This window comes from Cavia porcellus, unplaced genomic scaffold (genome assembly GCF_034190915.1).
Source record: "Cavia porcellus strain 051 isolate PalLab524CR breed Dunkin Hartley unplaced genomic scaffold, mCavPor4.1 scaffold_3, whole genome shotgun sequence".
Lineage (NCBI taxonomy): Eukaryota > Metazoa > Chordata > Mammalia > Rodentia > Caviidae > Cavia > Cavia porcellus.
In genome coordinates this window covers 97,769,104-97,792,216 of record NW_026947486.1, presented here as the reverse complement: position 1 = coordinate 97,792,216, position 23,113 = coordinate 97,769,104, and the positions used below count along the sequence as shown (strand labels likewise).

Here is a 23,113-nt window from a genome sequence, read left to right as displayed (position 1 = left end):
CTCATCTCACATCTGTCCTGTTCCTCCTCTCTGTCCCTAGGCCTGGCCCTTTGCCCACCAGCAATTTGAAGTGGATTGTTGAAATCACCTCAGTTTCTGTAGCACAGAGATACTAACACACAGGACAGAGGAGGAGTTCTAGGGAGAGTAGGGTGCATGTGAACTTGTTCCTTGTATCCACCTGTATTTTGGTACCCGGGGGTGACTGTTGTTTACAATACTTAATTTTGTACAAAACTGGAAGAGAGAAATCTGAAGTTTCCCAGTACACACACACACACACACACACACACACACACACGATAAATACATAAGGAGATGGAAATGCTAATTATGCTGATTTGAAATATGGACTAATTTTAATTGTTAAAAAATAATTAAACTTTTAAAATTTAAAGTGTACTATATACAGGATATGGTGGGGCACACCTGTAATCCCAGTATTTGGGAGGCTGAGGCAGGAGGATAGCTGCTAGTTTGGGGCCAGCCTGGGCTACAACAGAGTTCAAGGCCAGCCTGAAATACAAAGTAAGAACCTGTTTCAAACAATTTTTTTTAAAGTTTCAGAATACAAATTAAAGGAAATTATCTTTTAAACACTAGGCGTTGTTAAAACACTAGGCGTTTAAAAACACTAGGCGTTGTGGCGCACTCCGGTAATCCCAGCACTCCAGAAGCTGAGGCAGGAGGACAGTGACTAGTTTGAAGCCAGTCTGGGTTATAAAGTGAAGCTCAAGGCCAGTCTGAACTCCATAGCGAAACATTGTCTCAAAAAGCTAAAAGTAAATAAATAATAAAAGATACAAATATTACCAAGTTTCAAAGTGAGCATAGTTTTCAACAAAGCAACCAGATCTGGGGGTAGTTAACCAAATCACAACCAAAGAAAATCCATTTAAGGGCATTTTACTGTATAACACTTTCCTATATGCATATTTTTATAAATGAGTCTTATTCAAAGAACCCTACAAGAAACAATACAAGTACCAGAACCCTAGAAACTGGGCTTCTCTAGCATCAACTAAATTTTTTTTCTAGGCAGGGAAGAAAACTGTCCCAGTTCATAAAAGCAAAAAGTACATTGACAGTTGCTTTCTTCCTCACGAAACTTGCCCTTTTTTATAGCTTGGAGGTTAAAAAGGGAAAGGAAAGATCAACAGCCTTGAATGTAGGCCCCTTTCCCTCCCCACCCTTCCAGCTTCATTGAAACCTAGCAGCGCTCATAAATAAGCTGAAGATGCCCAAGCATGTGGCAGAGGGCATCCTAGAAGTTCGGGAATAGTGGGAGATGCAAAAGCGTGGGAACAATCTTGTGGCACTGGGCCCTTTGCTTCCTAAGGTGGTTCAGGAGGACTGAGGAATGTAGGGTTCTCCGTGTAGCTCAGTTACACCATGCTTGCCTCGCCTACCCCTTGCTGGAGCATCTAGCGGGATCCTTCCTAAGCAGGATCCACAGCGGAGGCCTCCGGAGAGAATCTCTGGCTTCTGTAGGGGAGAGAAGCAGCCCTGGAGTTCACTTTATCTGGCCTCCAATCCTATCACTCACTAGAATGTGACCTGCATGGGCAAGTCATTTAAGCTGTGGTCTCAGTTCCTCCTCTAACGTGGGGATCTGCAGACCTCCGAGCCTTGTGAGGAATAGATGGGCCAAGGCTCACGAAGCCCTAAGCACAGCGCCCACCATAAGCTGTCAGTGCTCTGTAAATGTCAGTGGCTACGAAGAGGAGAGGGGAGCGATGAGGGGAGCTCGGGTTTTCCTGAGCAAAGGCCCCACCGCAGTCCCTGTCCTTTACTTGCCACTGCCTTTCCCAGCTCAACCGAAGGCTTGCTTTGCCGCCCTGCGCCTCAGGTTTAACAGCTGACACTTTGTTCCCACTCCCAGGTGTGCTGTCCTGCACACCTGGTGGAATGCTACTGCTCATCCCCCTCCTCCTGAGGTTACCGAATGGCTCTAGGGGAAATACGCTGCTTTTATATTTTTTTCAAATGAAGCTTGCTTCGCATTTGCTCACAGTGAGCTTTAAAATGTGGAAAATGATGAGCTTGTTTACTAAATAAACAGGTGTGCTTGGATCCATTTGTCATCTCTCTTTGCAGATACCCTTCACCCCTCCCCTGGCTGCAGGCTTCAAAGCGAGGTAGGCAGTGGGTAAAAAAATGCAAGTTGTTGGTCTTCTTGGACCAACAAATTATTTACAGAGCTCAGGATTTACAGTCAGGAAAACTTTTTTTTTTTTAGAGAAACGGCAAATCCTAGATACTCTGTATGTATACAAACCTCCTTTCCAACAGTCATGAAAGGACACTTTAAGTGAAAGCCCTGTTGGCAGTATATTCTCAGTGCTAAGCTGCATCCCAACATTGTGTTGAGGGGGAAGCAATCACATGCAATTGCAAACTTTGAGTCCCAACTGCTCCCCAGTAATGCCATGACTCAGGCAAAGATCCTTCTTTGTACCCCTGTTTTCTCCCCCAACTCCTTGTGCATCAGATGTCCAAGCGGAAGCCACTTTAACATTCACAAAGGGATAGAATTCAACCACGGGTCAGGTCATGTCGGGCAGTTCCATACTGAAGTCCAAGTTTGAATTCTGCTCTCCATAGAAGTAGCTCTCTCGCCACAGCTGCTCTGCACCAGCTGCCTAATCAGCTGCCATTAAGCCAAAATTACTCTTACCTCAGGATCTCCACCTCAGCACATTATAAACACATTCCCCGAGGCTCATTCACTGACCCATTAGGTGGAGTTACCCACAGTGGAAGTCAACTCTGGGTTTTGCCAATATTTTTTCTATTTTAGCAATTAAAGGGCAACTTATAGATATCCCTCACTCTCTGCACATGTGGAAAGAGATAAAAGTTTGCTGAGTCAGATCCCCAGAACCAGATCCAGCCAGAAATAATGTGAATGTGGAACCAATCAAGAAGTTACATGTGTTACAAAGGTCTGGTTTAATGGTTCTCTTGAATTTTTTTTTAATTCTAAACTGCTGTGTGCAGGGGGAACACTCACCCTCTTTTTCGAAGTCCTAGTTGTTTTTATTGGGGAGAGGACGTTTTGCCTGTTTCTATGTGCCATTTGCAGAAGTTGTGGGTGTGAGATAGAGGCTAGGAGCTCACCAGAAACAAGAGGTAAAGAATCAAGCTGTTGCCTCTGTGGTGAGAGGTTGTCACAGAGGCAGTTAATTAAATGTATATTAATTTTCCAGCATTGTAGTATGAAAATCAGCACATCAAATAAAATATTTAACACCCAAGAAAATCTAAATGTGTATTCTGCATGTGGGTAACTTCAGTGGTATTTTTATGGAAAGAAATTTTATTTGAAACAAATGTCAGAACAGAAGTTGAGCTTATGAAGGGCACAGAGAAACCCACGGCATGTGAGGTTTTTAAATGTTGTCCATAAAAAGAATAATCCTCAGCCTCACACCCTTCAGTGGTCAGCATGCACGTTCAGTGCTCATGTTCATCCACCTGTGTGTGCAGGTGTCTTTGCTCATTTGCAAATCCTTCAGAGCTAAACCCTAACAGACAAGAAGCAGCCTCACACAGCCATCAGCTGACACCACTGCTGGTCCCAGGACCAGGACGGAATCTCAGAATGATGGATGAAATTATATCTGGATGGCCCTGGAGGAGCCTCCTGAGCCCAACATTAGAATGAAGCCCAGCTTCTGCCACAGCTGAGAAATTGAGGTCCTCTGAACCCAAAGTGGGGACTCCCCAAACTTCTGTCTGGGTGTATTGAAGGGACATGTAGGGTGTTGCACTAACCTTCATAAAAGGAAGGAGAGAGTTGGGGTTGATCACAATCCGTAGCTGGGGACGGGAGGATATAGATGTCACAGAGGCATCTTCATGCAGTTTTTTTGCCATTGTCATTTCTTTCTCTTCCTTTCTAGGTACCTGCCTTCTTGTCTTTTCATTCTCTTGTACATATATTCTTCAAGTACTTGCTGAACACCTTTGTCAGGCCTGAGCAAAGGCAGAAGTACACAGAAGATGTTTGTTTTATATTTTTCCTCTCCATGGGTCTTCTCTCCTGCTCTTTCTCCCTATAATTCAGTGAACACAGGTATGAATGGAGGAATATCTAAAATTTGTCCCTGTAGAGACATCGTGTGAAGAGTTTCCAGCAACCACCAGGAGAGTGGCAGATTGGTAGGAATCTACTTGGGACTACATAGGGAGTAGGGGGAAGTAGGGGCGGATGGAGCACTGTTGTCAGGCTGCGTACCTGCGCCTGTTCTATGGCTCCCATTTACGAGATGCTTGTTCTGTGCCAGGCCCTGGATGTGCAGTTTCTCCTACCTCAGTCCATCTCCCCATCTTATGAGGTTTTATATGAGGAATCAAGCCAGGAGTGGAAAGGAACTTGCCCGTGGTCACACAGCTAGGAAGAGACAAAGCCCCAAATAAAATGTAGGTCTGGATTTCTAGTGTACTTGAGAGGCTTTTTTGTGTAAACGCCTGGGTAAAAGCATGACAGTCTAGTAGTTGAGTGGCTTTTGTATGTCAAAGTATACCTGGAATGAAATTGTATTGCTTTTTTACAAACTGGGTAACCTCAACTGGTTTTTTTCCTGTGCAAATAGCTCATTGTGCATGTTTTCACATTATAAATTGAATTATTTTCCAGCTTTCACCAAGGGATTGTTGCATTGTGATTAAAACACATAAAACGTACCATTTTAAAATGCACAGTTCAGTGATATTAAGTACAGTACTTCAAGATGTTTGTATAATCACCATCCCTGTCCATTTCCAGAAATTTGTATTTTAACTTTTAGGAGGGTCAATAATTAGAAGAAAATAAGGTGGACTTAACTAATAGTAAGTTAGGATCTGAAATTACATGACTGAAAATTCAAATTGACACTAAGCCCCAAGAGCCCACCTTATTTCCCTTACTTTAATATAAAATTTGAGACCACAGATAATATAGAGTTAATTGTGGGCCAGGTCCCTTTCTCTGGGAAAAAGTATAGGGCATTGATTAGGACAGATCTTGGCTGTCCCTTTTTAGCCTATGAGGGCCTGTTTCCTAGAATAGATCCAAGCTTCTGGAAGCAGTGCATGTGAGTATTTATACAAGCACTGTTTTCTTCCTGTGTACAATGACGCTAATGATAAGAATATGCCATAGAATCATTATAATTATTAAATGAGACTATGTGTATAAAAACTATAAATAGTCCTCACGAGTGCCCACTGTTAGTTATAATTAAAATTATTATTTATATCTTAATCACCCTAGCATTTAAAAAACTCAAATGTGGTTTAGAAAACAAGAAAATTGATTAAGAGCTTCTAAAAGGTGCTATTAGTGTCTATGTCAGTTTAGTCAAGTTTCTATATTGAATGAGAATAATTTTAACCATAGCTAACATTGGTCAAACACTTTACAAAGGAGCAATCAAAATACAGAGTGAATGTTTAAATTTTAAAAATTTATTACAGTAAGAGACACATTGCTATTAATCCCCCTCAAAATACTCTCTGCCATTTTAAACACACTTATCCCGTTGTTCTCACCACTTCTTGAAGTGGAAGCCCTTTTTCATGTCTTAGGAGTTGTGATTAACAAAATACAGTGACTGCTACTGCCAGGCACCATCCAGTGGAATTGCAGACTTGTGCAAAGAATGCAGGGTGTCCTCATCCACCCTTGTTTACTGGATCTGGTACCATATGACTTGTTTCTTCTCCAAAGCCAAAATGGCCCCGAGGGGAAAACATTTTAAACACTGGCCATGAAGGGAAAACACCGAGGCAGCCATGACAGCACAGCTAAAGACATTCATGAAGGAGGACTTCCAGAGCTGCTTCAGAAAGTGGCACAAACAATGGGCGAAGTGTGTTTGAATTGAGGAAAAATAGTTTGGAGGCAATTAATGGCAATGTGTCTTTCACTGCTGGAACTTTCCACAACATAAACACTCATTGTATTTTTCAAGCACCCCTCATATAGGTCAGGAACTACATACTAAATAGTTGGTGGTCTCACTTCATAATCAAAACAACCCTACGAAGTACTATTGTTGTTGCTACTGTTGTCCTCGTTTTATAAAGGAAGAAAGGAATGCTTAGAAAGTTACACAACTAGTTAAAAACCAGTGTAGTTTCATTCCAGTCCTCTTATGACATACCAAAACCACTCAGTGACTGGGCTATCCTGCCTCAAGCCCTCCAGGACCTCATTATTTCCAAAATACTTTCTCCAGACTTTCTTCTAACCACTTTTCTGTCCATATAAATTGCACCCACTTCTGGCACTTCTGCGTGATGTGAACTAAGGCATTGTCTGCTCCGTAGCTTTTCCTTTCCTCCCCATCAAGGACACTTCTTGTCCCTAATATTCAATTAGCAAAACCTAGAAGTCCAAAGGACATGGACGTATAAAGGTGATATAAAGGTGATCAGAACAAGAATATTACTAACACCAAGTGTCCAGTCACCCTTGTATGCTCATAGAATCTTAAGAAGACAAAGTCAAGCCAGGCACCACTGCACATGCCTGTAATTCCAGCACACCCAAGGCAACTTAACAAGACTGTGTCTGAAAATTTCAAAAACTAAAGTTAAAAGGGTTGAGATTGTACAGAATGCCAGAGTTCAATCTGCAGTGCCACAAAAAAGATGAGGTCAAACCCTAAAAGCCCTTGTACCTGTAAATAATAGATCATACCTAAAATTTGGCTTTAAAAAATGCTCACTAGATGTACAATCTCCCACAAGCAAAATCTCTAAAAGAGAGGCTAAAGGAGAAGTTCTCCTCTAAGAAAATCAGTTTACTTTAAAAATAATGACAAGGTGGCTCTTTGGAAAGAGTTGCCTAGTTAGAGATTCACAATTTAAACTTAGGTGACTAGTAAGAGTGTGTTTCATATTACCATGTCTCCTGATAAACACAGTCCTTTGTATTTACCCTCCTAGTTCTGTAGCAACCACCCGAGAGGCAAGGCAGATACCATTTCAAGCCGAGCGTTTCTCTTCCCATTCTCCAAGCAAAGCAAAGAACAAGGAATGTCTCATTTTCCTCCCCACCCCCTGTTTGGGGTCATGCCCCTTGATGACTTATTCTATTTCAGCTTGGACCTCTAGGCGATCAGAGAACAACTCATAGAATGAGCACCTGCCACAGTCATTGCCCCATTGTGAGCATGCTAATCCCCGGGTTTAGGAGAGGTTTGCCTTCCATGCAACATGCCCAAGGGCCTCTAATGGGCCCACACTTCTGGTTTTAATACCCTAGTCTTGATTTCTAACAGGTGGGTGCAACAGTTGTTCAGTTCTTATTATGAGCCAAGTTCATAGCTCAAACAATATAGGGTTCTTCATAAAGAGCCTAAAAAACCACAAAATGGTATTAGAGGGGGAAGTAAGCTCAATTCCTTTCTCCAGCACCTCAAGCTAGTGGTTTTGACCAGGGATGAAGAATACCTGAGCCCTGCTATTTACTGCAAACTCACAGAGGGGAAACTTTGTGGGGTTTTTTTCCCAAGTAAGCACTGAAATACTTGTGAAAACTCAACTGATAGCAATCCACAAGGGTTGCCTAGCTCTCGCTGCTTAGAATATGACACTAATGAAAAGTCACCCCATAACTCAATCCCATGGCCCTCTACTCGCCTCTCCTCCCTCCCCTCCAAGCTCTGTCTGCAGTGTCATGAACACCCAGGCTCGGGAAGTAAAGTCCAGCATTCTTTTCAAAGGCCTGTTGAAATCAGAAAGAGACACAATCCCTGTCCTCAGGGAAGAATTAGCGATATGTGACTCTCTACTTCCACAAGAAATTTAAGACATTGAGCATGCGTGGTACCCTCTTTCCATCAGGAAGATTTATTGGGTGGGATAGCCGGCCATTCTTCCTAGTGCAGGGTTGCCATATCTGGTGGCTTTGTGCAGAAGCTATACACATTTTCCCTGTCAAAACAGATTGCCAGGGCCTGAATATATAGCATGTCCCCAGATTAATTATGCTCTGGATATGCATGCAGCTCATAAAATAAATGTGTTATATTGAAACAGGGAATGACTGCTTGTTTTCAAGAAGCCTAAAATATAAGGAGTGATAAAATATAAACAGTGGTCTAGGATTATCTACGCTAACTACCTCTGAATTTCTGCCTCTAGTTCATTCCCGCTGTTTTCCTCTTTCTCCTGCTTGAAAAGCTATTAGTGTCCCCACCTCTCCCTTCACCCTAGGCTCTGATACGCATAAGCAACTTACGCCGTTCTTTCACGTCTATTTGAACACTGTCCCTGGGTTCACTTTCTCCACATTAGCATGCACTGGGAAGAAAACTATGGCACTTACTTCCTGTCCCATCTTGGCCATCTATTAGCTTTGTACTTATACTGAGTTTCCTCAGCTTTCTGGGTCTCAACTTCTTCTTCTATAAAATGAAATTAGTGAAACTACGTGCTACACAGGGTAACAATGGGGACTGAGATATCGCACGTAAAGTCCTTAGTACAGTGCCACAATGGCTGTTTCCTTCCTCTCTTCTTTCCTTCTGCAGGGGAGTCTCCATTTCCACAGCCAAGCAGCTTCCTCAGAGGAGCAGCCTTTATCTAACACACAGTTAACTCCATTGTTCCAAGCACTCAGAAATAAAAAGGAAACTTGTGAAAGCTGGGGGCTTGGCACATGGGAAACTTCTTTATCTCTGTCTCAAACAAAACATTCAAGTTTCAAAATATCCCAGTGGCCTGTTTACCCTGAATTTCCTCGTTCAGTGTGACACTCCCTGTGTCCAAGTGAGGATGCCCCAACTTGAAGGAAGGTAGACCATGCGGGAAGTTAAAGATGTCCTCTGTGTCTTCTCCTGCCTAACCTCAGTAGGGTGGAATTGATTTGAGAACCGACAACTTGGCCTGAGGAATCATTATGTTTGATGGAAGGGCAGGTTCGTAAATAGTACAGAGCTCTTGAAATGGAAGAACGGATCACTTTTTTGGAAATGGATGTCGTCCTAGAGATGCGCATCTGCCCTTACCACCTAAATTTTATCAGGGCAGCCTTCTGTTTAGAGCATCTGTTTTCTAGGAAATCAGGTGCGGCTTTCCAGGAAAGCAAACTACATGCTCAGCTAGTGTCTCATTGGGTCTGCCCTCTCCAGAGCATGTGACATGGACCCCATGTGGACACCTGAGAGTGCTCAGTATTCCCCTTGTCTTTTTCAAAGCTTCATCTATTCCCCAAATCTTGGCTTCTGCCCTCTATGCTATGCGCAATCTGAGAGCTTCTTTCAGCTCCCACCAGTGGTAGAAAGCTGCTCCCCAAGCCCTTCTGTGCTCTGCCTTGGCTCAGTTTGAGGAACGATCCTGCCCCCCTCTCCTAAATAACTTGGCCATCAGACAAGCTAGCAGATTTCCCCATGTGTTTTGGAGCAGTGGTCCATAAGCCAAGCCACTTCAGAATTGTTCCTTCCTTGCACAATGGCGAATTCATAATAATGTCTTGCAATTGTGTGTGCATTATTAAGGGTGAGAGAAACCAGGCAGGCTGGGAGGCTGATCTCAGCCCAAATTGACTTACCCAACCATGATTGGCCAATGTTCTCTGCCCTCTCTGGGCCACTATTTCCACAGTTTTAACACTGACGCTTGCCTTTGGGGACTTTGCAAGACAGCTGCAAATATCTAAGCGGATAACAAGGAGTGTACTCTATTGCTGGGGGGAACCCAGGGAGACAACTTTGTACATAGAAGTGATATCCAAATTAAGGCAAGAAGGCCATATTTCTGAGATGTTTGCCGTACGTGACTCATGTATGTTCAAACTGTTTTAAATACCAGAATTCTGTAATTGCTTAAAACATTACAAAGAAGCATAAATATATATTAAAAGACCACGACTACTACTTCCTAAGTGAAACAGAACATATTTATTCCTTTGAACACTTGCCCTACAGCTGGAACAAAGCCCCCATAGACTATAAAAAAGGAGCAGAGCCCCAACCTTTTCAATCTGGTACGAGAGGTTTGTAAACAGAATCATCACGATGGGCCTTTCAGAGACCATGCTGCTTAGAAAAGCAAGTTCAGCTAACCCTCATCCTTCAGGTCTGAGCAATATGCCTCATTCTGAGTATTTTCCTTTAGGTCATGACCCACTCTCCCTTCTTCTTTGCCACCTCCCCCTTGAAATTGCCACCAGTGCTCAGTCACATTTAGTCTCAAAGAACTGTGTGTGGCTCAAGGCCAGATCCTTATTAGACAGTGTTGGGTAATCTTGTGTATGTCAGTGCTAGAGGCTTTGTGCCTCAATGGTCTTTGATGAGGAGACCTACATAAATGTCCTCTGTGTGCATGTATGGTGTGTGCATGTGTTTCCACGCATGTGTCCATAACATATGTGCTAATCTTTGTACCTCTTTATTGACTGTGCCGCCTCATACACGCACATGTGTACTTGCATGCCGATGATTCTATGATACAGTAGGACAGAAATTTCCTCTCCGGTTATCCTGACAAGTGGTTTTCCAACCTCTACCTGAACATCTCCTAGGAACAAAGGGAACTCAGTTCCATACTAGATTTTCTCATCCATTTTTTTAGAGTTAGGAAAATATTCTTAATATTATGTTAAGATCTTCTGTCCTGGTCTAGGCATCAAAGACCAACACCAGTATTCCCTGTGACAGTCTCTTTTTTGTTCTTTTTCTTGCCCTCCTTTCCTTGTCTCATCATCTGTCTAATTGTAAAAGAAATTTAAAGTTGGAGCAAGACGTAGAGTCAGAACATTAATAACTGAGAGCTCTCATCTCAAAGAGGCATGTGTGCCTGAGGCATTGTGTCACCGTTGTGGAAGCTAGAAGTCCAGGGCAGGAGTGTCAGCGGAGCCGCACTCCGTAATGGCTGTAGCACAGCCTCAGGAATCTAAGGCCATGACTTCCGTTTGGTCATTGATGGTCATTCCAGTCACATGGCCATCTTCTTCCTGTGTATCTTCACCTCATCTTCCCTCTTTCTGTGTCTAATTCTGTATCCAAAAGTCCTCTTCTTGTAAAAACAGTGGGTTCAAGCCTACCATGATATCACTTTAAGTTGATTACCTCTGTGAGGACCTTATTTCCAAATAAGGCTCCTGGTTCTCCAGGAGCCTCTGGCCTGTTCTGATTCCACCTCTGTTTACTAGGAGTGACACACAGATGTGCTCTCAGGAGGAACAGCTATGTAGCCCCTGGTTTGGCTTCCTCCCTGTAGCTAAGGGCATCATGGGCAACTTCAGGAGCGCTATCCCCTTGCTTTGGTGAACCTGGTGACTCCTGCCAGCCCCTTCTAGGCACCCATCACAGGCTTCTGATTATGCTCTGTGTCTCAATTGCCTGGACTTTAACTGGGGAAAGAAGCATACTAGTCAAGTTTGTTTTTAAAAAAATCGACCAAACATTCATCTGTTGATAGGTATGTAGGACATTTCCAAAACTTAGCTGTTGAGAGTTGTGCTGCTATAAACATGCATATGCAGGGATCCCTGTAATTTGATATCTCTAACTCAGGAAAGTACCCAGGAGAGATATAAATGGGTCAAAGGAAATTTATATTTTTAGCTTTTTGAAGAATCTCCGTACTGGTTTCCACAGTAGTGTACTACTTTACATTCTCTTCAACAGTATATTCCTTACTTTTTGCTTTTGTTTTCTGTAAAGAGAATAAAAAGCTAAATAAATAATGAAACCAGGTTTCAAAATAGCTTAGTAGGATAGTTACAATAGTTGATATGTTATATATTGTTTTCTTCAGAGCAGTTATTCAGAGTACAGGATATAGGCATTATATCTTGTCCAGACAATATTAACACAAAACATTCCTGTCAAGGAACAAATAGAAGCTAGTTGTATAACGGTCTTACTATCTTGTGTATGCATGTATATTTTTTCTTTTTTCCTTTTGCCCTTTCTCCTTTCCCCTATCACTCTTTGTCTTTTCTTTGAATAGTTTCTTCTCAATTCACAATATCTACTGTACTTTTCGGGTCTTGTTTACTTGTTTAGTTTTTCACACTAGTGAGACAATATAATTTTTATACATACAGGTCTGATTAATTTCACTTATAAGTGTGATTTTTGAGTTGCATTCATTTACCTATAATAGTCTCCAGTTCATCCATCTTTATGGTTGAGTAGTACTCCATTATGTCTTTTTTTTTTTTTCATCTTTTTCATTTTTATCGGTACCAGGGATCGAACTCACGACCGCACACTTACAAGCCAGGCGCTTATGCCACTGAGCTAAATCCCCCAGCCCCCATTATATCTTTTTTAAACATCTTTTTTTCCACTTCCTCAGCTGATACACACCTGAGTTATTTCCAAGATTTATCTATTACAAATTGTGCTGCTATGAACATGGGTACACATATACTGCTATGCTATGATGTTTGTAATTCTTCTGAGAAAACACCTAGAAAGGGAATAGCTCAGTCAAATGTGTCATCTAGTCCTAGAGGAATCTCCCCACTGATTTCCACAGTGGTTGTAACAATCTATACTCGCATGAACAGTGGAGAAGGGTTCCTTTTTCCCCACAGCCCCTCCAGCATTTATTACAGGTTAATTTTTTTGACCATAGCCATTGTCTTCTTGATAATAGCCGTTCTGACTGAGGCAAGATGGAATCTCAACAGTATTCAACCATAAAGAAGAATGAAATCGTGTTATTTGCAGGAAAATGGCTGGAACTTGAGACTGTCATGCGAAGTGAAATAAGTCAGACAGAGAAAGTGAAATATCGCATAAAATACAAACAAATGAATGAATAAAAAGGGAGAGATGACAGAAAACAAGAAGCTGGACTCCTGGAGATGAAGGCGGTCAGGGTGGGGGAAAGTAAGGGAAGAAGAGTAGAGTCTTGAAAGGGATCAAGATACGTTATACGCATCACCAGCTCCCCCAAACAAACATCACTAATATGCATTGCAAATGTACACCAGAAAAATTTATTTTTTCCAAATTCAAACGAACAGTCTAAAAAGTTACCTGCAGTTTGATATGGACCCAGGTTGCCCTTAAAGTACCACATATATGGGCACCTGTTGATTTGGACTTAGGTTACCCTTAAAGGACCATCCACGTACAGCCCACTTTAAGAAAATTTGTATCTCAAAGTCCCAATTTAGAAGAGAGGACTTTGCCTGGCAAGTTTGGGAGGCCATATAGAGCCTCATTTGTTGACACAGGTATATTAAAGAGGTGCTCTGAACAGCATATCTTTGCAACTCTCCTGCCTGCTGATGGTGACCCCCACCCCAAAAACATCTCAGGCTACCAGGCCTTTATCTGGTTTGCACAGACTTCCAGGGACAGCTGTGAATTTGAAAGCACTACACAGACATAAACCTAGTCTCATAAAACGACAAGGGACTTGAGATGTCAAACCCTGATAAATGATTAAATAAAACCCATTCAACAGAATTATGGGCATTCATTTGAGGTTCTCCTTATATTTTATGGAAATTATGACACACATCGTTTTGTACAACTTTGAGGTAAATCCAACCCAGCTTCTCTGCACGAAAGTGAAGGAATTCCCATAACCCAAGATTTGCAATTTCCCCTAAAGTACAGCTTTCTGTATTTACTTGGAAATATCTATGTTCAGCCACAACGTAGTTTAGCCATGTGGTATAGGCTTATTATGGTTTGATTTCATATTGGACTGTTCACCTTTTAAGTAACAAAATTTGTGACCCACTGAAATTTTCTCCCCCTCACGAGGAGCTTGGACCCTTATTTATTTCACAACCTTTATTTGTGTATGAGATGAACCATGACATTTAAACTATGCTTGATAGTTTAACAGATTATAAGAACAAAACCAGATGGCCCAAACAAAAATAATGCTTTGATTGCTTTCAAATTCAATGTCAAAAATTAAAAACAGCTTTCAAAAAGCCTTGACTTTTTTTCCAGAAAAGATTGAATCATGTATATGTACATATGCTTATCCTCCCCCCAAAACTAGAAGTATATAAAACAAAAATTTAACAGTGGTTATTTTGAAGTTGAGGAACATTTTCTTTTTTCTATTCTGTATCTCCCAATTCCTAGGCCGTTAAAAATATGAAAAAAATACTGTCAGAAAAAAAATTCTACTGACTGCATTTTAGTTTAATTTTAATGAAATTCTTTGTAGGATTCAGTCAAGGTGTTTTCCTCTGGTGAGAAAATAGATATTGTTAAGCATTAGCAGCTCATAATTCTTGTCCTCTGCAAAATGATGAAGAGTGTGCGATTACTCTAACACTGCTCCACAAGCCTGGAAAGCTTGAACTGGTCCCAGAGTCTTTAGCATGAATGTAAAGTTTATAGAAGGAGCTGATTTAACTTTCTAACTCACTTTAATATAGCTTCAGTATCATTAGTATTGATCACAATCCTCACTTTTCTTTGAGAGCGGTGAACCAACTAATTCTTTAAAACTTGGGTTATATAAAAGAACCTCAATTTTAAAAGGCTCTCGAGCTTTAAGATACTTTGTAGGGCAAAAGTTGAAATGTGACTACTTGAATTTCTAAACTACAGGCTTCACAAAGTGTTAGAATTCTCTTTTCAATTCTTGTTTTGCAAAAAGAATCTTTATTCCAACTCGCATTCATTTTTCTTCAAATCAGCTGGAAAAGAGTGAACAAACTTCGCTGTAAATCAAAGTCCTGACAGTTATATTTCCCTGAGATAATTGCATGCTGCTTTGGAGTTTCCTTTTCCCCTCTGTTTCCTTTTGTTTTGACAACAAGATTCTGGGAAAACAATATACAAAGGATAGCTATGCTGTCTTGAGTATACTGAATTTTAAAAATAAATAACTGTTGGACCAAAAAGCTTCCAGGAGCCTATGGAGTGAGTTCTTTTTCCAAACTCTCACAAAGCCAGATGTGGAAATGTTTAGCTAATTCCCCTCCCCATTCCCCATGCAAAGAGTTCATTTGTGTCTCTAAAGACATCAGAGGAGACTGGGAGGCAAAAAGTCCGCCTGCTGCCAAGGAGGTTAGTGTTAGACTTCTCACTTCACTCACTAACCTCACAAAACTGATCTAGATTGCAGCTTTTGTCTGTTTTTGAATCTTCTCTTCCTGAGATTTAAAATGTTTCATATTTAGACCAGTATTTGATTGCTTTCTTGCAAGAGATTAAGATCAGAGTTTGCGGTGAGAACATTTAAAATCTACTCTTTAAACAATTTTGAAATAAACATTATCATTAACTATAGTCACCATGCTGTCTAATAGATCTCGGAAACTTACTCCTCCCGTCTGTCTAAGTGAAACTTTGTACTCTTTAGCCAACGTCTCTCATTTTTCTCCATTCAGACTCTCTACCTCAGCTCTCTGGTAACCGCTGTCCCACTCTCAATTTTCAGAAGTATTGACTCCATGATTCTGGAAAAGATGGCCATGTTTGTTTGTATGGGAAAGATGGCCTTGGTCATGTTTATCACCTGATGGCGAGTTTGGGAAGAAAAACAAAATGTTGCCAAAGGCTTGTCTGTGAACCAAATTGTTTGGTTTGAGCTACCTCTGTATTTATAGCCTAAGATCACATTGTTCCCACAAATAGTTGGTCCTCTTTATCCACAGGTTTCACATTTGTAGATCACAGATACTCAGAAATATTTTATCTGTACAGAAAATACACAGGCGGTTTCCTCACGTCCTTACTCCCTAAATGATACAGTATTTTTGTGTGTGTGGTATGAAGGTCTTTGCTCTGAGCTACATCCTCAACCTCTTTCATTTTGAGACACGGACTCACTAAGTCACTAAAATGCCCAGATTGACTCAAACTTGTAATCTTCCCGCCTCGTCCTCCCAGAGCACTGAGATTGGTCATATGGCACTGTGCTCAGCTCCTAAGCAATGCAGTGTAACAATCATTAGCATGGCATTAGGAGTTCAAAGTAATCTAGAAATGATTTAAAGTACATGGGAGGATTGCATAATTTATACGTAAATACTATGCCATTTCACATAAGGGAGTTGAGCACTCATGGATTTTGGTATCCTCGGAGTTCCTGGAACCCGTCCTCGTGGATACTGAGGGACAAATTATATATAATTATTAATCAATGTAGCAAAAAACCACTGCTGAACATTATGAGCAGTGCTTTCAGAAAAGATGGATGAGCATTACATGCAGCTCTTCCTTCCTGTTTCATTTGGTTGTTCCAATTCATATCATTCCTAAATATAAGAAGATAAGTGGGCAGTCTTGGTTCCACTAAATCTCGGTCTGTTTTACTAATCTAATTCTATCATTCTCTGTGATTAACACAGGTATCACTTACATATCCACACTTGCATTCCTCTAAATTTAATTAAAAGAACAGTTTGGATTACCAGGCGACAATTCGAAATCCCAAAGTGAAACATTTCCAGATTTTTTTGGGGGGGAGGGGATCGAACTCACTTGCCAGGCAGGCACTTGCACCACTGAGCTAAATCCCTGGCCCCCCATTTCCTGATTTTGTAAAATACAGATTCATTAGGAATTAGCCTGGGCCGGGGATTTAACTCTGTCCCATAGCAAGCATGAGGTCCTAAGTATGGTTCCTAGTATCCTCCCCAAAAAGGAGTTAGACTTGCTAGGGAGTTCTTGAAAAACAAGAAAAGAAACTTTATTACAGAAGCTAATGGGAAATGTATTTGCATAAAGTACAGTTAGAAAAATAAAAATCTACTAGCACTCTGTAGCTGCAAGGAAAGTAAACACTTTCCATCCAAGTGTTATGAACGGCCTGGGGTCTGCTGGCCTCTCTATAGCTTGGTTCAGAACAGTGTGTACCAATAGTTAAGCCCCGCTTGGTTAGACAAATGCATCTCAGCTCATTGCAGAGACAATTTGCAATCAAGTCAGAACAGGGCTGTGGTAATGCAAACTTTGAGACCTGCTTTCTAACAGCCCAGCCTCCTAGTGAGAACCTGGACAGTAGTCCCCAAAAGCACACCTGTCATTATTTGCAATTATGTCTTCCTCAGTGCCCCTCTCCCTCAGCTCTCAAGATTTCTGGAGGCCTTACGTAAAATTCTCTCCACAACCCCCAGGCCACTGTGCACAACCCAACTAGTACTAAAAATATCTTCAGTCCGATAACCCTCACAGCCCTTTCTTTCCCATCTCCAGCCCCAGGACAGTGATGGTGAACCTTTTTGAGCTTTCAGTGATGACAAAGAGCTGTGTAGCCCTTGTGCCACAGGCTCGCCCCCACTGCCCCATGCCTTCTTCTTCCTCTGCCTCCTCTAACCAGAGCCCGCTTTCTCCCTCCCTTCTCTAGAAAAGCCAACTGATGTGATGCATTCACACTGTGCGCGACTTATAACCATCCCCCAACACACACACATAAGCACTTGCACACGCACACCACTCTCCCCTTCCCTGGGACTTGCAAGAGGCAGGGAAAGGGAGGCTACCCTTTTCTGATGACCTGTATTCAGCAAAAGGGAGCTAGTCCCAAAATGCGGCACTGAGTTCATTGCTAGCAAGCTCATTAGCAAGTACATTCTGCTGTACTCCTAACCTCCAGACTCCTCCCTCCCTCCTCAGAGTCCCAAAGTCTTAAACTTGGGTCCAGTGAACCTCCTTTTAAAGCTTTTTTTTTTTGAGCTCAAAGATATGCTGTCCCACTCATAGGCATCTTCACTTACTGCTCCCATGTCATGGAAGTTTGTTCTTGGCTTTAAGAAAATCAGTGAAAACAGATCCTGGCTTGTGTAAGTTTGGACATGTGCACTAAATGAATCCCCAAAGTTACTGAGGTCACCGATTCAAGAAGTGGGTGTGGGTAGGGAAGGTAGTATGCAATGATTGCTTCGGGGCTGTGTTGCTTCTCAGAGGATCCAAGCATTTTATAACTGTTTGGGTCGTCTGGAAGAGGGCAGGGAAGGGAGAAGAATATATGAAAGAGGCTCAAGGGAAGGAGAGGAAATGGATGGCTTAATGCTCAGGACAAGAAAAACATTCCCTTCGGATCTCTGTTGTGGAGTTTGAACAACAAAGATGGAATGAAAGAATTGTTTCCTTACTATTCCAGGAACCACTTAACGAGGAGGTTTTTGTTCAGGATCAAAAGGCCAAGGCCAGGAGGCAATGCTAAGGAAGGAAAGGGCAGAGCAGAGCAAGCAAGGGCGCGAGGAGAGAAGCCAGACAATAGTGTAGTGGCGATGGTCTGAAGAGGTGATTTTTTCAGCTTCCCAAAGGACTCTCAGCAAAAGACATGCATTATTTTGGAGCAGATGATGTGTTTCCTTACCTATCGGATCATCCAGAAGCAGCTCATATCAGGATTTACTTATTTTTGTTGTTTTCTGTTTGTTTGTTTGTTTTGTCTCATTTGGTTTTGCTTTAAGAGCAGGAGTAAGGGAGTAGGTTTTCTGCTTGCATTGCTGCTGCTTCTACTACTGCTTTGTGAAAAGCCAAAAAAATGCATCCACGGAAGAGATATTTCAGAATGGACAAAAAGGAAAGGAAAGGGCCAGCACACCCCTTTGGCTTCTCTTTCCACTTCAACAACCTGGAGAAAATGAGGAGTCATTAAGGAGAGGGTGAGGGACCGTGAGAGGGAGCTATGCCAATCAGAAACACAGCATCCAATCCAGGCTGCTGTACTGTCCTAGCAAGCCCCTGTGCCACGGTTTCCTTTCAAGAATGCAGCAAATCTACGAATAGCAAAGAGACAAAAGAGCTGCATGTTGCAACTGGGGAAAGTAGAAGGAAGAAGTATCTTGGAATGAGTGTTTGGACCAGTGCTCTGCACATAGTAGGTGTTCAATAAATATTTAAAGAGTGAATTGATTTTTGCATGGGTCACTTATCTTAGATGGCAGCAAAAGAACCCTGTGCTTACGCATACACACTTCCTGCTACATTTTAGCCCTTTTTGACTTGACTCCTGTCATTTCTGCCTTTAAAAAGCTAGGGGGAGGAATGAAAGCTGGGATGGCCCACGTTTAAAGTTCTTTCTTCACTTGTCACTTCCTTCGGATCCCACGTTTTAGGCACTTAAGGTATTCTTAGCTTTACTTCTTTCTCCACACCGCTCTGCCCGCCCCTCTAAAAGATGGAAAAGGCAACAGCGCTTCCCACTGAAAAAGAAAACAGGAAGCTAGTGCACAGAAGACCAGTCTTTCTTTAGAAAGCAAAGATTTTTAGGAGATAGCTTGTCAATATGTGAAGCATAAGCTCAATACTCCCTTTTAAGATCAACTTGTAAGTAGTTTTCACATGTAATATGCACTGAAAAGCGTAACACTGAAAACCAGCAATCTTTTACATTTCTGCAATTTCGCTGTTTTACGAGATGTCCCCATGAATGTGTCAGGCAACCTTTGTTCACAATGACTTATGGTAGTACTTCTGGGGTTCATAAAGCATCCGTTTGATCACTTTTACATGACACACTCAGCAAAACTTCAATATGTGGTTGTCAGGAACAAACTACAATTTCTTCTTATGTTTCTGTTTAAGTATATCTGTTGCTAACAAACAAAGCAACAAGGAGATGTTCATTACGGTGATCTATGAGAGGACATTGCAGCCCCTAAAGCAGACAGTGTTGCCAGCTTGAATTAAACTGCATGTCCACTCTCTTTATTAATGTTTGACACAAAAACTGTTTTGTTTTCGTCTCCTCTTGGAGTTACATGTAAAAGGACACCATTCTGACCAGTGTAAATTCTCATAATATATATGATAGAATGATAGAAGTTTTATACCAAAACAGCATGGCAAAGTCCCTTAAAGAAGCCAGTGTAGGGACTGGGGATTTAGCTCAGCGGCATAAGCACCTGCCTTGCAAGCAGGCAGTCGTGAGTTCGATCCCTGGTACCGATAAAAAGGAAAAAAAAAAAAAAGAAGAAGCCAGTGTAGGACTGGGCGTGTAGCCGCACTGGTATGCCACTTGCCTAGAATACAAAAAGGCCTAAGTCCCATCTGCGGCACTGCAAAAAAGAAAAATCCACTGTAGTCAGCAGTAACCAATAAACATGTATATTCCAACAATAAAATGAAAATTTAGTTCTGTCTCACATGAATTGTTTTCATCTTCTTAATGTTTTGGGGGGAAAAAAGCCTTCTACTTAAAAGGAACTCAGATGACGCACCCCTTGCATTTTTGTGTGTTGTAGAAATCCTCACTGGACAGCTTCCTGTTTCCTGTGCATTGTTACCACACCACCTGCAAGGATGAAAGTTGTCAAGCTGGTAAGCGAGCTGCTCTTCCTCACCTCCGTGTTTTCAACCTGTTACGGAGAAATTCCGGTGACCGTGCTGTGCTCCATGGACTGGTTCATGGTCACGGTGCAGCCCTTCATGTGGAATGATGACGTGTACGTGCACTTTTACGAGCTGCACTTGGGCCTGGGCTGCCCGGTCAACCATGTTCAGACACACATCTACCAGTTCACCTACCGCGTTACCGAATGTGGCATCAGAATCAAGGCTATCTTTCAGGATGTAGTCATCTACAGCTCGGAAATACACTACGCTTCTAAAGATACATCATCTAAGTATGTGATCCCAGTGTCGTGTGCTGCTCCCAGACGTTCCCCATGGCTTACCATGCCCCACTCCACACAAGGAGCCAGCCAGAATGTAACCATGGCCAATAGTGATGAGACACCTCACCAGGTGTCCGGCTTGGCACAGGCCAACCAAAGGGCCCACTGTGATTGTAGATTTTGTATCTTCAATGAACAGCATGTGCAGGACCCAGGTCAGCAAGCAGAGGCTCCAGAGGCTTTTCCTGAGCAGCTGTCTGATTTTCCCAATATATCTGAGGATTAGTGTCTTCACTTGGATGATCTGACCAAACTCATGTAATCCCCGGGATTGCCTGAGTCACCTGAATTTGTTTCTTTACTTAGCATGTAGTATAGTAGAATTTCAAAAAAAAAAAAAAAAATAAGTGCCATTATGGTCCTCTCTGAGGTCAATTTTGAGAAATAGTTACTCATGGAAACTTTATGATTATATCTTTTAAAGTATTTTTGAATCTTTTTAAAGGAACAATATAAAATTCTGATGGCATAAAATATCAGTTGGGTGTTTTTATTTCATACGCGTAAATCTAGATTTATAGATTTTAGCTGTATTATAAGTGGTTTGCAAGCATGAATGCCTGGACTCTCTTCTCTAGGATGACTTATGCCTTCTTTATGGTCCTCTAGGAAAGCTTTCCTCGCCTGCGTCTCTGTCTGTATTCTCTGCACCACTAACTTAGCACTTAGCTTCATACCTTTTCAGTTTCATCTATATTGTATCACTTTTCATAAGTTGCAAAAGTGATTTTAAACTCACCAGTGATCATAAGAACCATACAAGTCCCACCCCACTAGCTCTAGTTGGTAGGTTCCCGAGACTAAGAGCTGGATCTTATACTTTAGTCACAGACTGATGTGCTTTGAAAAGAAGCCTCCCCCCAGAATATATGATTAGAAATTTTTCACCAAAGTTTGGCTACCCATTAGCTTTCTCAAAGGCTTGGAGGAATGAAAATAACTGAATTGCTCAACAAATACTTATTATTCAGTGCTACTGCATACCGGGCATGGGTCTAGCCACTGGAGATGTAGCAGTTAGCAGAAAAGGGCTCAGAGAAATTGACATCACATAGCTGATGGACAAAGAAGTAAGTAAGCAATGACAAAGTCAGATAATAAAAAATTCTATGAGAAACTTACAACACAGAGACATGAGGGAAGCAGAGGAAAGAACCTCTGAGGACTCGTGATTTGAACTGAATCTTGAATGTGAAGAAGGAGCCAGTCCTGGGATGATCTGCAGAGAAAACATTCCAGATAGTAGAAGCATCTCTTTTCTTTTCTTTTCTTTTCTTTTTTTTTTTTTTTTTTTTTTTTTTTTTTTTGGTACTGGGGATCAAACTCATGACCTCGTGCTTACAAGGCAGGTGCTTATGCCACTGAGCTAAATCCCTGGCCCAAAGCATCTCATTTAATCTTCTCTACAGGCCTATGAATAGTCTTTTCATACCCATTTTCAAATCAGTAAACTGAGGCACAGAGTGTCAAAAAACCTGCCCAAGGTCACACACCTGTTGAAAAGATGACTATTTCAAAGCATTATGTCATATACCATACACTTATACAGTTTGGATTTGCTAGTAAGAATTAGTTTTTAGAGCTGGGCATGGTGGCGCATGCTTGTAATCCCAGCACTGGGTAGCGGGGCTGAGGCAGGAGGATCATTGTGAGTTCAAGAGCAGCCTGGGCTAAAAAGTGAGCTCAAGTAGCCTGAATCACATAGCGAGACCCTGTCTCAAAAAGACCAAAAAAAAAAAAAGAAGAAAAAGAATTAGTTTTTAAAGAAGTGGGCAATGTTTTAGTGCAGTGTTTATACATGTTAATATATTGGCAAAGTGTTTTAGTTGATGAGTAAATATGAGAAACACAGTCATAAGTTAAAAAAACATCAGTTCACTTGAAAATCCCTTGCTCCTTTTTGAGGAAAACCAGTTAACCTTCAAAGCAGTGAACTCAAGCAACAAATGTTTATTGGACTTGTCCTATGTGCCAGGCACTACTGTAAAGCCGAGGATGCAATGGCAAACTAACCAACACAGTCTAATGGTGAGGTGGACAAGTAAAGATGCCTATAGGGATAGAAACTATTCCGACCCTGCAATTCCAGAAAATGGGCCTGTGCAAAGTCATGAGGATCTGGGCTGAGGTCATGGGTAAGACTGCAAATAGTCTCACCCAATACAATGGAGGGAGGGTAAAGGGACTGATGACGGTTATAAGCAATGAAGCCAGAGAAGGCACAGTTCAGGAGCTGTGTACGAGACAACGGACACTTCCTCGCCCCATTTTCCCTCAGAAGCTTATAAATCCTTTTTTTTTATTTTAAAGAGAATAAAACCCAACAAAACAGAGTAAAGCCAATCAAAACAAGCCAGTGAAAGTGGTACAGAACTTCAAAGCAGGATAATAGGAAGTCAGCAATGGCTGCCAGAATCTATCTTGCTATCTTCACAATAGCCGTCCATTCCATCAGGCATAGTAAAATCAAATAAAACAAAAGAGAATAAAACCAATCAAAACAATATTGAATAACATAAAACAATAAATCAGAACAAAACAAAATAATGA

General features: G+C 41.6%; 1 protein-coding gene across 1 annotated transcript in view; it reads left to right on the top strand.

The window, feature by feature from the left end:
- The window catches only part of Plac1 (placenta enriched 1), a 145,664-nt gene extending 124,643 nt beyond the window's left edge, over window positions 1–21,021 (top strand). The window contains exon 3 of the mRNA XM_013144405.3: window positions 20,132–21,021. Coding sequence (XP_012999859.1) covers window positions 20,190–20,789 — 600 coding nt within the window. The 5' untranslated portion in view covers window positions 20,132–20,189 and the 3' untranslated portion in view covers window positions 20,790–21,021. The remainder of the gene's footprint in view (window positions 1–20,131) is intronic.
- Window positions 21,022–23,113: the final 2,092 nt, after the last annotated feature.